This window comes from Artibeus jamaicensis, unplaced genomic scaffold (genome assembly GCF_021234435.1).
Source record: "Artibeus jamaicensis isolate MK-2021 breed Jamaican fruit bat unplaced genomic scaffold, CSHL_Jam_final contig_452, whole genome shotgun sequence".
Lineage (NCBI taxonomy): Eukaryota > Metazoa > Chordata > Mammalia > Chiroptera > Phyllostomidae > Artibeus > Artibeus jamaicensis.
In genome coordinates, this window is record NW_026521837.1 from 7,935,328 (window position 1) to 7,950,024 (window position 14,697).

Here is a 14,697-nt window from a genome sequence, read left to right on the forward strand (position 1 = left end):
TTGGAGATTTTTTTATTTACATAAAGCACTTTGTGATACTTTTCATAATTAACTGCCCAATAAATTGGTTCTGAAAGGTACAAAAAAAAATTACTTTAAGGAAGCTCTCTTCCACCCTCTGGTGATAGGTAAGTGCAACTGCAGGTTATTTGTTACAAAGTTCTACTTTTTAGTGAAGAAAAATAAAATGTAAGGCAGATCTAGACATTTTAATATTTACTAAACCAATAAACTATTACAAATGCCTGAAGAAAGTGTTCATTTTGAATAGATAAGATATGAAACTGACCTGTCTAGTTTACTAGCCTTGAAAAGAATGGTATAAGGGCATCGGCTTGTTATTAATGACTAAAAGTCATAGTGCTACATGCTTCTAAGTCATCGTATAACTTAAATTCATTAGCTACCTGCATAAAGTAATCTCTGGTGGGTTAGTGTTTATATTATGGAAATAGCATAACCTTTAAAGAATTGTGAAAAGCCGGAAATGAATAATTTGTATCTGACTTATCATTGGCAATGTGTAGAGATAAGTTATGTACTAGAAAAATAGTGAAATATTTTTTAAGAAGGAGGAAATAGCTTTTAATTATTAAACTAAATAGCACTCTAGCTATTAGAAAAGTAAATGTTGTTTCATTAAAAAGATGCAGTTTGAACTGACACATAAAATACAAATTTTTAGTATTAAAAATTGAGGTTCATGAAAAATAGTCTTTATATTATTGTAAGGATTTTTTCTTTCATTGTTGACACTATTACAGATGTCTCCCATTCACCACTCCTGCCCTTTGCCTCCCTCAAGTGAGCCCCCACCCCCCTACCCCGGCCTTCATCACACTACTGTCTGTGTCTATGGGTTATGCATGTATGTTCTTTGGCTAATCGCTTCACCTTATTTTATCCAGTCCCCTCTATTCTTCTCCCCTCCAAGATCTATCAGTCTGCTCCATGTATCCATGCCTCTGTTTTTATTTTGTTCATTAGATTCTACATTTAAGTGAGATCATATGGTTTTTGTCTTTCTCTGACTGACTTATTTCACTTAGCATGATGTTTTCCTGGTCCATCCATGTTGTCCCAAAGTGTAAGCGTTTCTTCTTTTTTACAGTAGTGCAGTATTCCATTGTGTAGACTTAGCACAGCTTTTTTATTCACTCAGCTACTGATGGACACTTGGGCTGTTTCCACATCTTGGCAATTATAAATAACACTGCTGTGAACATCAGGATGCATATATGATTTCTGATTGGTGTTTCAGGATTCTTAGAGTATATTCCCAGCAGTGAAATTGCTGTGTCAAAAAGCAGTTCCATTGTTTTCTTTCTTCCTATAACTTCATTTTTTAAATATATTTTACTGTGTATGCTATTACAGTTGTCCCATTTCCTCCCCATTTATTCCCCTCCATCCTTCACACCCGTCCCCCACCATTCCCCCCCCCCTTTAGTTCATGTCCATGGGTCGTACATATAAGTTCTTTGGCTTCCACATTTCCTATACTATTCTTAATCTCCCCCTGTCTGTTTTCTACCTACCATGTATGCTACTTATTCTCTGTTCCTTTTCTCCTTCTCTACCCCCCTCCACTCCCCTGCTGATAACCCTCCATGTGATCTCCATTTCTGTGATTCTGTTCCTGTTCTAGTTGTTTGCTTAGTTTGTTTTTGTTTTTGTTTTAGGCATGGTTGTTAGTAACTGTGAGTTTGTTGTTATTTTACTGTTCATATTTTTTATCTTCTTTTTCTTAGATAAGTCCCTTTAACATTTCATATAATAAGGGCTTGGTGATGATGACTTCCTTTAACTTGACTTTATCTGGGACGCACTTGATCTACCCTTCCATTCTAAATGATAGCTTTGCTGGGTAGAGTAATTTGGATGTAGGTCCTTGCCTTTCATGACTTTGAATACTTCTTTCCACAGCCTTATGTATTTTTCCTATGCCCTTACATAATGCTTGTTCATACTTTTTACTCATTTATTTTTCCTTTTGGGTTGCTTTTTCCTCATCGATTTGTAAAAAAATTCTTTATGTATTCTAGATATCTATCCTTTGCTTGTTTTATATTTTTCAAATATTTTTCCCACTCCTTAGAGAAATCTGAAAATGGTTGACTGGCATGAGAATTCAAGGACCAGCCACTCTCTTGAGATAGCAATTCCTGCCCCAGTTCCCATGCATCATTCTGTGGCTGCTCTCCATTTGGGACCACATCTTTGTTGGCATTTCCCCCTATCCTATCACACCTTCTTTCCTCATCTTCTCCTAGGAGTAATTCTGTAATCAATTGCTAAAACAGGCATCCTTTGCTCGGGCTCTGCTTCTAGGAAACCTAACCTAGGAAACTATGAGGAGTTTTTCCCCCAAAATAGTATTAAAAAACCAAACCAAGACCAAATACTCCATTGTAAGATGAGTATAAAAATAATGCAATTATTCAAACATACATACTTTTAATGTGTTCTATCCCTGTTTAAAGTGGTATATTTGTTATATTGACTTTGGCATTGCTCAAGAAATTTATCAAAGTCCTCTTTTGGGAATCCCATTCAGTGTCTGAGACACAGTGTTTGAATATTCATATTTTCACTTATTTGTTCCTTGAAGCCTGGATCATTTTGTTCTAAATTAAAAAAATTAAGTTTGAATAATTAAACTCTATATTTACTTAATGAAAAGTTGAACTGAACTTGTAATCAGGAAGGAGATCAACATGGTCAGTAATATGTTTTGGTCATAAGAAAGCCATGGTTGAATAAAATTTTCTGTGAGAGACAATGTAAAAAGTGATATTTAATCAGTATAGGTAGATAGACTAGATTGATAGATGTACTAATTCCAAGCCTCTCTGACATATGGGTACTGCTGCTCTAATAGCATTTCTATGCTGTTCAGGATTGACTGATAAATGACAGTATTAGTCTACCAGCAAACAGAATTTGAACTTCCAGCTGGGAGAGGCTGGAGAAGTTATAAGCTAAATTAACATATATTTGCTGTGAAACAACACAAGTATGGTTAATTTTCCTCAAATATAAATTATAGTTATTAGCACTTATCATGTGGTAGACCCTGTTCTAAATACCTGTTTGCATTTACTTATTTGATCCTCATAAAAATCATTTAAGACAGTGCAACTATTATCTTCAGATTCAGATTCGGAATTTAAGTAACTTTGTAAGCCATTCAACTCTTATGTGTAGAGATGAATTCAAATCTAGTCTTGCCTGAGAATCTGAATTCTTAACAGTTATACATTCATTTTGTGTAAATCCAGAATATATAATGTCCTTTAAGTATAAATGTACTCTTGTATTTACCTAAGCCTGGTCACATGTAGATATGGCTTTAGATTTCTTTCTTCTATCCCTACTTCCCTACTAATTTCTGTCTAATCTCCAGCCCAAATCCATTTTTCTCTCTTCATCTTCTTTCTCTGTTGTCACCTCTGGTCACCAAAGAACTAAGATCATATCTGACTGGGCCTCAGGATTATATGTCTTTTTAAATATGCATCATGGCCCACCCCATGTCTTTTTAATAATTCAGACAAGGAACTCATCTCTCCCCTCAATTCTGCTAGAATAATCTCTTTGAAATCTATTCTTCTTTCCTGTGGTAACAGTTCCCATTGTCATGCTAACTTGGCATCTCTCTCTCTCTCTCTCTCTCTCTCTCTCTCTTTCTCTCTCATTTTACTTAGGGGATTGGTTTATACAGATTATTCAGGGGCAATCTCTCTCTTCTTACATACCATCTTTAGGAGCAAATTATTTTTAGTAGTCACATAAATGTAGATATTTTTGATGGACTTGGTTATTATTATCATCTTTTGCTTATTTAAAAAATCAACTGTATTCAATGTGGCTAAATTATATTCAGATTTAACAAATTGTTAATTAAACACATCCAATCGATTCTATGATTTCTGACTCCGTCTACCTCAGACTGACAACCTCATTCTCTCCCTGTGAGCAGCCACCCACACGATCAGTGTCAGTCATCCTTCCAGTGTGTCTCATATTTTCCTCACTGGCCCTGCTGGAGGAAGGGGCCCTTTGTCATGCTGTGCAGGTGACTTATCTATTAAAGTGCTTTTGGAGGTTCCTGTTCATTTAGGAGAAAACAAAACATTGTGGATATGCATTTAAGGATAAATTACACCATAAACTATAAGGATATTGAAGTGAAATTTGTGTGGCCTTTCTAGTAGAAAGAGTATGGAAGGCTTTCCAGCTAAACACTGAACACCTGACAGGTGTGAGCCTCATTTAAATTATTGGCTAAATGATATAATTAGATAATATTGTTCTGGTAACTTTGCTAAAAATTTGTCAATGCCCTTTGATATACATGTGATTTATTTTCTGCCATCACTTTATTAACGTTGGAAAATGGTTGGTTACCCTGATATTTGGCTTCTGTGAATTTTCTTTCTTCCATTATATCATGTATTATAGATTTTCTTTTCAGTGTGGTCATTTAGGCTTTGCTGTGTTATTTTCTGAAATCTTCTGAGAAAGAGTGAAATCGATACGATTTATCTCACGCAACATTTCTCACAGACATTTCAAATTCTGATCATTGTTTTTAAATTCCAGTAAAAATGTATACTTTAGGGAGGTTCACCATAAGGTTTTAGCATACTGATCTCAATTTACGTATCTCCCCCTAACATTTTAGGTGGTTTTGTTAGATATAGGGTTTGGAATACATTTTGGAAAGTAGCTCATTTTTGTAAGTACTCCGTGTGTGTGCTGCGCCACCACGCGCCGCTTGTTTGAACGTATTTCATAGGAGAGGAAGAAACTGAAAACATACCCTATACCAGGCAGAGTTAAATTTCTCTCTGTGTTGCACCTTCTCATCCTTAAAAGAAATCACTCTAAAATAATTGTTACCTATATTCTAGTTTATGCCACTAATACATGGCAGAGCTCGGATTTGGAACCAATTTTATTTTTTGCTAATTGCAAGTGTGTGTCAGATGTATTTTTTGTTTAGTTTTACTCCTCCCCCCACATACACACACAAAATACCATGAGTTTTGGAAGAAAGACAAACAAAGGATACTCAGGACTATCTCAGATGTGGACATAAGGTGACTATCACTTTTGGCTCATGCTGAAAAAATATGAGGATTGTCAAAATTCTAGGGAAATTTTTGAAAAATGCTGGGAAAGGAAAAGGGGAAGGGTGGGTTGTTTTACTTCCTTCACCTCCACAGAAAGACATCCTTGTTTGTATGTATGGTAATAAGTTTCCAAGATGATAGCTCTGGATTCCTGCAAGGTTGTTTTATGCTTTTGGAATCACGGAAGTCTTTTTTTTTTGCAGTGTTTCTTATTTCTTATGCTTACTCTAATTTTAAGTAGGTAACATATGAACAATTTATGTAACTTCAACTGGAATCCACAGCATCCTTAACCATGCCAAACAAGTTCCCCTGTCATTTTATTCAGGATAGAGCTATCATAGGATGTTGCATTGTATAAAGGGTAGTGAGAGTGTTTACTAAGAGATTATTGAAGAAAATAGTCTGGGAATTTTTGTCAGCTCTGGTGCTAAAGAACAAAGGATGTTGTTGTTGAGGTCACACTGAGTTTCACACCACTTCATAGGGTCAGTATGCATCTGTGCAGCGATATTGCCTACAAGTTGGTATTTTTTGCTTATTTATACAGCTGAAAAGATATAATTAGAAGACCCTGTTTTTATATAAATGTGCATTTTCAAAGAATATAATGTTTATGGTTTTGTAAAGGTCCCTGGGCAATGGGAAGGTCTAGTCCAACCCGTATATTTTTAGGACATGTTATGTTTGAAGTGACCATGACTTCTGAACCAAGAAATAGTAGAGGAGGACTGAGAAAATGTGTTTATTTTATCTGAATTAAAGGTAATTGTTCTGATTATAATTAAAATAAAATTAACATGGTGTAATGTTTTGTCTTTCATTAATAATTAAAGTTGATGTGGTAAAATACTGTTCTATTAAACTTATTCAGCACTGTATTTTCATATTTTAGCTGATGTTAGATTACTGAATAATATTATAGTTTGAAATGCTTTGAACTTGTGAATCTCTAAAAGTTGTAGTTCAGTCCAATTAACCTTGAATTCTAGCATTTATTTATGGTAATGAGACAGAAAACATGATTGTTTATGTTTGAAACATGATGTGTTCAAGTTGAATTCCATGTTTGGACATCACTTATTCTGTGGGTATCAATTTTGCATTATATTAGGCATTGGGAACTTAATGCAAAGCAGAGGTGGGCTTTACTACTAAGGAACTTATGGAAAAATAGTGAAGTCAGCCATGGCTGATGTAGCTTAGTGGATTGAGTGCAGGCCTGTGAACCAAGGGGTGAACAGTTTGACTTCCAGCCTGGGTTGTGGGCCAGGTCCCCAGTTGGGGATGCACAAGAGACAACCACACCTTGATGTTTCTCTCCCTCTATTTCTCCTTCCCTTCTCTCTCTCTAAAAATAAGTAAATAAAATCTTAAAAAAAGAAACATAGTAAAGTCAGATAAATAAGCAGGTGTTTACTATATAAAATAATACTTGAGGGTTCATAAAGGAGTATTCCAACTAAAACGGAGGAGGGTGGGAAGGGCGGGACAGGCATGGCACCCTGGAAGGGATGATGTGATGGAAACAGGAGTATGACACCGGAATTCCAGGAAAGGCATCCCAGGCAGGGGACCCATCTGCAGATGCCCAGCAGGTGAAAGTGGACAGAAAATGGAAAGTATAATCAGTGTGATTAGAGAATGAAATGTAAGAAGAGGAAGAGTGAATCTGGACATGTATTAAGTAGATAGTATATGGGCCTTAAAGAGTGTACCTAAGAAAATATGGATAATTACAAATTATAGATATTTTTATTTGTGTCTTGTTTAGGTGGAAAGTTCTCAGTAGGAAATAAAGAACTTCATTTAAAAATTATCAGTAAACAAAGTGACATCTAAAGGGTTTGTGTCTCTAATGTATTTTATATTAACTCCTTGTCATAAATTCAATGTGTAAATATTTCTTAGTATCTCTGTGATGTACTACTTAAATTATGAAAAATATATTAGTAGCCTAAATGGATTATTTGTACCCAGTAGAAGCCTGGTCATTTTCATTAAGTACTTGGGAAGAGGAGTGATTATTATAATATTTTTAATGAATTTTTAATTAAATTCTTTGAATACTTGCTGTAACTATATGGAACTTGAGTCACTCTTTTGTTTATAAATGCTGATACAAATGCAAAAAATAATAAAAAGAGGCCCAGAAATATTTCAGTATTCATATATTCTGAAAGTGTTTCAATAAAAATGATAAATATCTTGACATGAATGCATTGAAGGTCATAGGTTCACCACAGCTGCATATCATTAAGGTTGATAATGCTGTAATTAGAACAAAATCTTCACTGGACATTGGATGGAAACAAATCTTACATATAAATGAAAAATCACAGCTGAGAAGGATGTTCATTAAAGCATTGTTATGAGTGAGAGCATGAAAAATTTGTATTCTGTATCTACTTTGGAAACTTAAGCTGGGAAGAAAATAAAATATTTTTAATTTCTGCAAGATGTCAAGAGCTAAAATGTCTTTTTTATATTTTAAGTTTTCTTCAACCAAAGCTTTAGAAAAATGCTCAAATATATTGGGAGTGGCTCATAGATAGTTTGATTTAAATTCAAATTCAGTGATTGCAATTCAAAAATCAATCTAAAAACCATATAATGCAAAAGAGATCTTATATCATTTGGAACAAAATAGTAAATATATATATATATATATGCATATCTGAAAGAACAAATATTTTCCATTTTCATCACATACTTCTTTAAGGACATAGAAGTATTTTACTTGCTCAAATTAAAAATATATCAGTAAGGATGATAAAATGGATGGCTTATCATTTTATGTTGTATTTGCTATTGTTTGGTTTCAATTGCAAAAACAACAAAGTAAAACAGACTTTTCTGGTGTGGCTCAGTTGGTTGGGGTGTTGTCCCGTAGCTGAAAGGTTGTGGGTTGGATTCCCAGTCAGGGCACATGCCTGGGTTGTGGGTTCGATCCCTGGTCTGGGTGCATGTGATTCCCATTCTGGGTAAATACAGAAAGCAAACAATCTATGCTCCCTGGGCCTTCCTCTGTTGCTAAAAGCAATGAAAAAATATCCTCGGGATACAACAAAATTAAGGGAAAAAAGCAACAACATGAAACAGAGCCTCAGTCAAGTTGACAAGGAGGGAGTGTGCATTATACTAGTTAAGGCATTAAGTACAATTTAAAAACAAAGCAAAACAAAACAGGAGCCAAATCATGACATATTATGAAAACCAGTGAAAAGTGGAAGTCACCAGAATAGCAAGATTGCCCATACAGATTCAGGGGAATGGAAGCATATCTGGGCCTTGAGCAGCACAAGGTCTGGGCTCTTCACTGCTGTGAACGCTGCATGTACCGGGCTGTCATGAGCTGACCCTGTGGTTAGATAAGGCTTAGTATCTTGTTCCTGCCTTACCACTGATTAGCTGAGTGACATTAGGCAAGTTACCTTTCTGCTGTAAAATGTCCATGGTGATACTATCTGCTTCTACAGTCAGAAGCATTAAAAGAGATAAGCTATGTAAAAGTACTTAGTAGATGAGAGTTGATGAACTCTGCTCTCCTCTTCCTTCTTCATTCTCTGGTATTAATGTGGTTCAGAAATTTTCTATGCTTCTGTTCCTCTCAGTCTGTATTCTTATTTGTCTCAACATTACCAGTTGAATTAGCTTTCAGTTAGGCCTTCAACTCATAGTTGTGGTTTCCTCATAACTTTGTCTTGCTTATAACTCTAAACTATATCCTTTGTGGTTTAGTTGCCTCTGACATTGGCCTTACCATCTCCAAAGGCCGGGTAGAACTCCAAAGGGAAGAATACATCCTAGTTTATTCCATGAGGGGAGCTTCTAGTGTCAGGTCACACCTTTGGTTGCTGTGTGATTCCGTTAAGGTGGATCACTTGTTGAGTCCGTAGTCTATCACAGGCAGTGGTGGGGCATTTACCCAGAGGGCAACACCCATGGACATCACGTGTCTATTACAGCTAAACAAATAGACATAAACAGTTAAGATTATACAATGTGCCAAATTATAGAACCAGTATGAATGGTAAGACTAGGTCTTGGATAACGATATTTTGTCTCCCAACCTCCCCCTTTTTTGCATAGACTTTAAATATTACGGGTAATCTTGAAATTTTTCCACCCTTGTCACATTACTATGCAAAATAGTGGATAATTTTGCTATTTGTAAATTTTTAAGAAATCCTTAAGTATTATGATTTTATTATTTATTATTTTAATGTAAACCTAATTGTATTCTATGTGTTGAAGAACAATGATTTATTTTAAAATGACTTATTTACAATTGAATTCTATTGACTTGTTCTTTTTTGTCTTAACTTTTCCTAGGCTGCTAAGTTGGCTATCACAGTGCAAGCTTTGGGGTCCCAATGGGGGACTCTGGATCAAGACGATCTACCCTGGTCTCCCGGTTGCCAATATTCAGAAGAAGTATTAGCAGACGACATGATTCTCTTCCTTCTTCACCCTCTTCCAGTAACACAGCTGGTGTCCACAGTTCCTCTCCTTCCAGCACTAACTCAAGCTCAGGTAGTACAGGTAAACGCAGGAGCATATTCCGCACTCCTTCCATTAGCTTCCACCATAAGAAAGGGAGTGAACCTAAGCAAGAACCTACCAACCAGAACCTTAATATTTCAAATGGTGCTCAACCTGGTCACAGCAATATGCAAAAACTGAGTTTGGAAGAACATATTAAAGTGAGAGGAAGACATTCTGTTGGTTTTAGTAGTTCACGAAATAAGAAGATAACAAGATCTTTGACAGAGGATTTTGAAAGGGAAAAGGAACACTCAACTAATAAAAATGTCTTTATAAATTGCCTAAGTTCTGGTAAAAGTGAGGGGGATGATTCTGGATTCACAGAAGAACAAACTCGTCGTTCTGTTAAGCAGTCAACAAAAAAGCTGCTTACTAAATCTTTTTCATCTCACTATAAATTTTCTAAACCAGTTCCACAGAGCCAGTCCATTTCATTGGATCAACAATCGGAATTCTCATTGGAAAGTACACAGTACCGAGAGAGAGAACCTGAATTAGTAAGAGCTTCTCCATCTTGTTCTGTGGATGTAACAGAACGGGCAGGAAGCTCTTTACAATCTCCCTTGCTTTCTGCTGATCTTACCACAGCTCAGACACCTTCAGAGTTTTTAGCCTTGACTGAAGATTCTGTGTCTGAAGCAGACGCATTTTCTAAAAGTGGAAGCATGGCATCCCACTGCGACAACTTTGGCCACAATGATTCTACCTCTCAGGTCTCTCCTAGTCCTGCTGCTGTTGCAAAGGCAACAATAGACCCTATGGGAACTGTTTCCTGTGCAATTATGTCTCCTGGGAAGTATAGGTTAGTAGGTCGGTGTAGCACTGAATCTAATTCCTTACCAGAAACCTCTGCTGCTAATCAGAAGGAAGTGTTATTGCAAGTCACTGAACTCCCTGTTACCAATGGGAGTGACTCAGAGACACACCTATCAGCAGATACTCAAGGAGAAGAGCCTGTGGTCTTACAGAATGGTGATACAATGTTGGTGACCAGCTCCTCCCCGAGGAAACGTGGATTTTATGAGCAACACAAAGCAATAACTGAACGCGTTAAAGGGATCCATCCTGTATCCGATTCGAGAATAATACCTTCTTCTGGTGATCATCATATTTTTAACAAAACATGTGGATATGATGCAAATCCTGCCAAAGGTAGGCTGATTTTCTTTGTTTAATAAGTATAAATTATAATTTTTATTATTGTGCTCTCATTAATTGAAACCACATTTTCCTTATTTTTATTGTCTAATATTCTTTCCTAGTTATAATTTTAAATCTTTTTACTACTTGATCTTAAACTTGCTTCAGTTGTATTATACTGAAAATTTAATTCATCAGTATTCCTCATTTTTCTTAGTTATGCTATTCATAATCTGACCTCAGAAGAAAGTGAAAGGAAACATTTCATTTTCAATGTGGCTTTATCTAAAACAAGAACTATCTTTTTTAAAGTATGATAGAATATTAGTAATTTTAGTGAAATAGATATATTCCACTATTACTACTAGTTCTCCCATCACTGAATGATATTTATGTTCCACTCACTTTTTTGTGTTCTGTGTATAGGTACGTTAATTCATTGCATCCTCAATTGATTGGAATCACTCCTATTATTGTAACCCATTGTACAAGCAAGACAGTTGGAGCACAGATAGTTTATGTATGTGTTCAAAGTCACAAAGCAGTCTGTGTGTAATTGTTCAGGATGAAAACCCTATGAGGTATGCATTAGTATATTCCCCAGCTAACGGGTGTGAAAGCAGACCTGGTGAGTGGCACAGCAAATGAAAACTACCTCAATCCAAAGCTCAGGCTCTTTTTTAAAAAAGACTTTATTTATTTATTTTGGGAGGAAGGGAGGGAGAAAGAGAGGGAAAGAAACAAGAATGTGTGGTTGCCTCTTGTGTACCCACTACTGGGGACCTGGCTCATAACCCAGGCACGTGCCCTGACTGGGAATCAAACCGGCAACACTTTGGTTCACAGGCCTGCACTCAATCCACTGAGCCACGCCAGCCAGGGCCAAAACTCGGGCTCTTAATGGCTAGGCTATAATACACATTATGACCCTGGCTCTTCCCAAAACATTAAGAATAACACTAAAATGTAAAATAATACTTATAAGTCAAATTGTATATTACAGTGTCAGGAATAATAACATGATATGATTTATCTAACTAGTCCCTGCATGATTATGGCAATTTTAAACTGTTAAATACATGAATTAATTATTCAGTGCTATAATTGTATAGCTTAATATTTTTCACACTTGATACAAGTCACTTTTATATATCTGCCTACTTTTTAATTTTTTAAATCTCAGTAGCTTTGCTTAAACTTTTGACTCTAATTATACCTGCTTAATTCTTTAACAGTATAAGAATGATTATGAGGAATAGGTTAACAATGGACACCCTTTTTGTCAACTTAATATGTGTCAAAAATGTATTAAGGGGTTTGCATGAATTATTTCATTTAATTTTAACCAAAATTTTGTGTGGCAATTATTAATCACTAAGGTTTAGGATGAAGTTAAATAACTGTGAGATCACCTTATTAAGAAATGGTAGATCTCAGACTGGCCTCTAGGCAGATTTTTAAAGGAATAGCACAAAAATGGGTAGAATTATAATTATCATGAATATCTCTGATTCCGATTTAGAAATGATGGCTTGTCTCAGTATAAGATTGAATACTGTGTATGTTTATTTCTACGGAAACTAGAGAGTGACCAACAAGGACCTTGCTTTAATCTGTTGACTGGAATCCTGATTGCAAACTATTTAACAAATTAAAGTAACTTCACTGAATTTGCCAATATGTTGCCTGTATTTGGACATTAGCTATTTATTTATATTATTTACAACTTGTAAAGTAGTCATAGACAAATAAGTTGATAGTATCAACAAGAAAAGGTGGTGATATACTATCCTCAAATTGTGGGCATGCTATTCATAAGGATTTTGTAATTTGGAAGTTTAGCATTTTAAAACCAGTTAAGTATATTTTTTTTGTAAGAAAGAGCTGCTATACATACTAAATTCCATATACTAAATTTATTCTGTATTTATTATGAAGTGTATTCAAGCTAGTATTTAATACATATCTGGGTATGTTAGGTCTACAATCAAATCAGAATTAATAATGTAATGTTGATATCTCTGGTAATTTAATTTTTATTCATTGACTTAAAAAGTTACTTTTAAAAAGTGCTGTGTTTTCCTGCTAGGGTATGGCCAAAAATCTTTCAGTCAGGAGATGCGTCTATGTAGAAAGTTCATTTATTCACTCACACACTCTCTCATGTAATCATTGACTCAACAAATGTTTGTTTTGGCACTGTCTTAAGCACTAGAGATAAAACAGTGAACAAAATAAGCGTACACTGCTACATTCCCAAAGCCTACTTTTACTGGGGATACTCAGACAATTAATATACAAATAAATAAATGAGGTATGGTATAACTGCCAAGGATAAGTTTGAACCAGAATAAAAGAGTAGAAAATGGGGGGTGGGATTTTGTATTTATTTCTCGCCTTATTGAGTGTGAAATATGTAAATTCTCTGGTGATTTAATATATATATCATTGTGAAAGGATTCTCTGCCATTTAGCTAACATATCTACTACCTCACATATTCACCTTTTTTTCTGCGTGAGAATATGTAAGTTATACTCTCAGCAAATTTCAATTATGTGATACAATGTTATCAAATACAGTCACCTTGTTATACATTAGATCTCAGGCCTTATTCATTTTATAACTAAAAGTTTGTATTGTTTTACTAATCTATTCTTTTCTTCCTACCTCCTGGCCCCTGGCAGCCACTCGAGAGTTCAACGTTTTTGCTTTATTTTATTTACTTATTTATTTATTTTAGATTCCATATATAAACAATACCATCCAGTATTTTTCTTTCTCTATCTGACTTATTTCACTTAGCACAATGTTCTCTCGGTTCATCCATGTTGACACATATGATAGTTTCCTTCCTTTTTAAGGCCGAATAATATTCCATTGTGTATAATACCATATATTCTTTATTCATTCATTCATTCATCCAGGGACATTTAGGTAGTTTCCTTACCTTGGCTGTGGGGGTGACTTTCTCACGAGAGTCCCCCCGGGTGCCACGGACACTAGTGAATATGGCTGACTCATGACGTGATCTGCCTGGGGAGGAGGAGTGGGCTGTGGCCAGTTTCTCAGGGGAGACAAAGGCCAGCTGTAGCCAGTTTCTCAGGGGAAAAAGGCCTTGAGCCCCTTCTTCCAGGGCCTTTTATTGGGCTGTAATACACAGGAATACAGGGCACCAAGGATCAAACAGTAGATAACATTTCAAAGAAATCTGAGGACTTAGTCTGAGCCAGAGTCTGTCAGGAACAGAATTTTAGGGTTTCCTGCTCGAACCCTTAACATATGAATGAAAGCACTCTTAGCAGAGCAGATTTCACAGGTTTATCAGCAAGTCTTTGTGGTACCAGATTTTCCCCCACGACACGTTCTAGGAAGGCAAGGAGGTACACCTCTCCCCAATAGGTATTCAGGCTTAAGGGGATTAGAGCCAGGAAGCGCTTTTCCCAGAGAACATGGGGACTCAGGCTTTGTCAAAGCCGGGGTGGGGGGGGTGGAGAGTCCATTGCTCTTTCTTTGTTGCAGCCCCTGAGTCCTTCCATGAAGGCCTCCTAAGTGATGAGTCTGGCTTAGGTTGCCCCTGGCTGTGAGGGGTCTTACCTGTCATTGACTTCCGACCATGCTTTGGGGGCAGGGAGAGGAAACTGAGGCAGTGTTTGCTACCAGAGACAAGCTTTGTCTCCTGTGGTTGGCATTTCAAAGGTCATCCTCTGCCCTTAGCCACAAGGGGTTGAGGTATAATTCCTAAAACCAGGCAGAGCAGTCTGCAACAGTTGGCTATTGTGCAAATGTTTTATAAACATGGCAGTGTAATTAATGATTTTCTTTCCTTTGCACAAACCCCAATATGGAATTCCCAGATCATATAGTAGTCCT

The 14,697-nt window shown here is 36.1% G+C and overlaps 1 protein-coding gene across 6 annotated transcripts in view; it reads left to right on the top strand.

The window, feature by feature from the left end:
* CCSER1 (coiled-coil serine rich protein 1) overlaps positions 1 to 14,697 on the top strand; it is a 1,291,789-nt gene that overhangs the window by 141,666 nt on the left and 1,135,426 nt on the right. For all 6 annotated transcript variants that reach the window (XM_053666405.1, XM_053666408.1, XM_053666410.1 and 3 more), the window contains exon 2: positions 9,474 to 10,838. In XM_053666405.1, coding sequence (XP_053522380.1) covers positions 9,515 to 10,838 — 1,324 coding nt within the window. In that variant the 5' untranslated portion in view covers positions 9,474 to 9,514. The remainder of the gene's footprint in view (positions 1 to 9,473; positions 10,839 to 14,697) is intronic.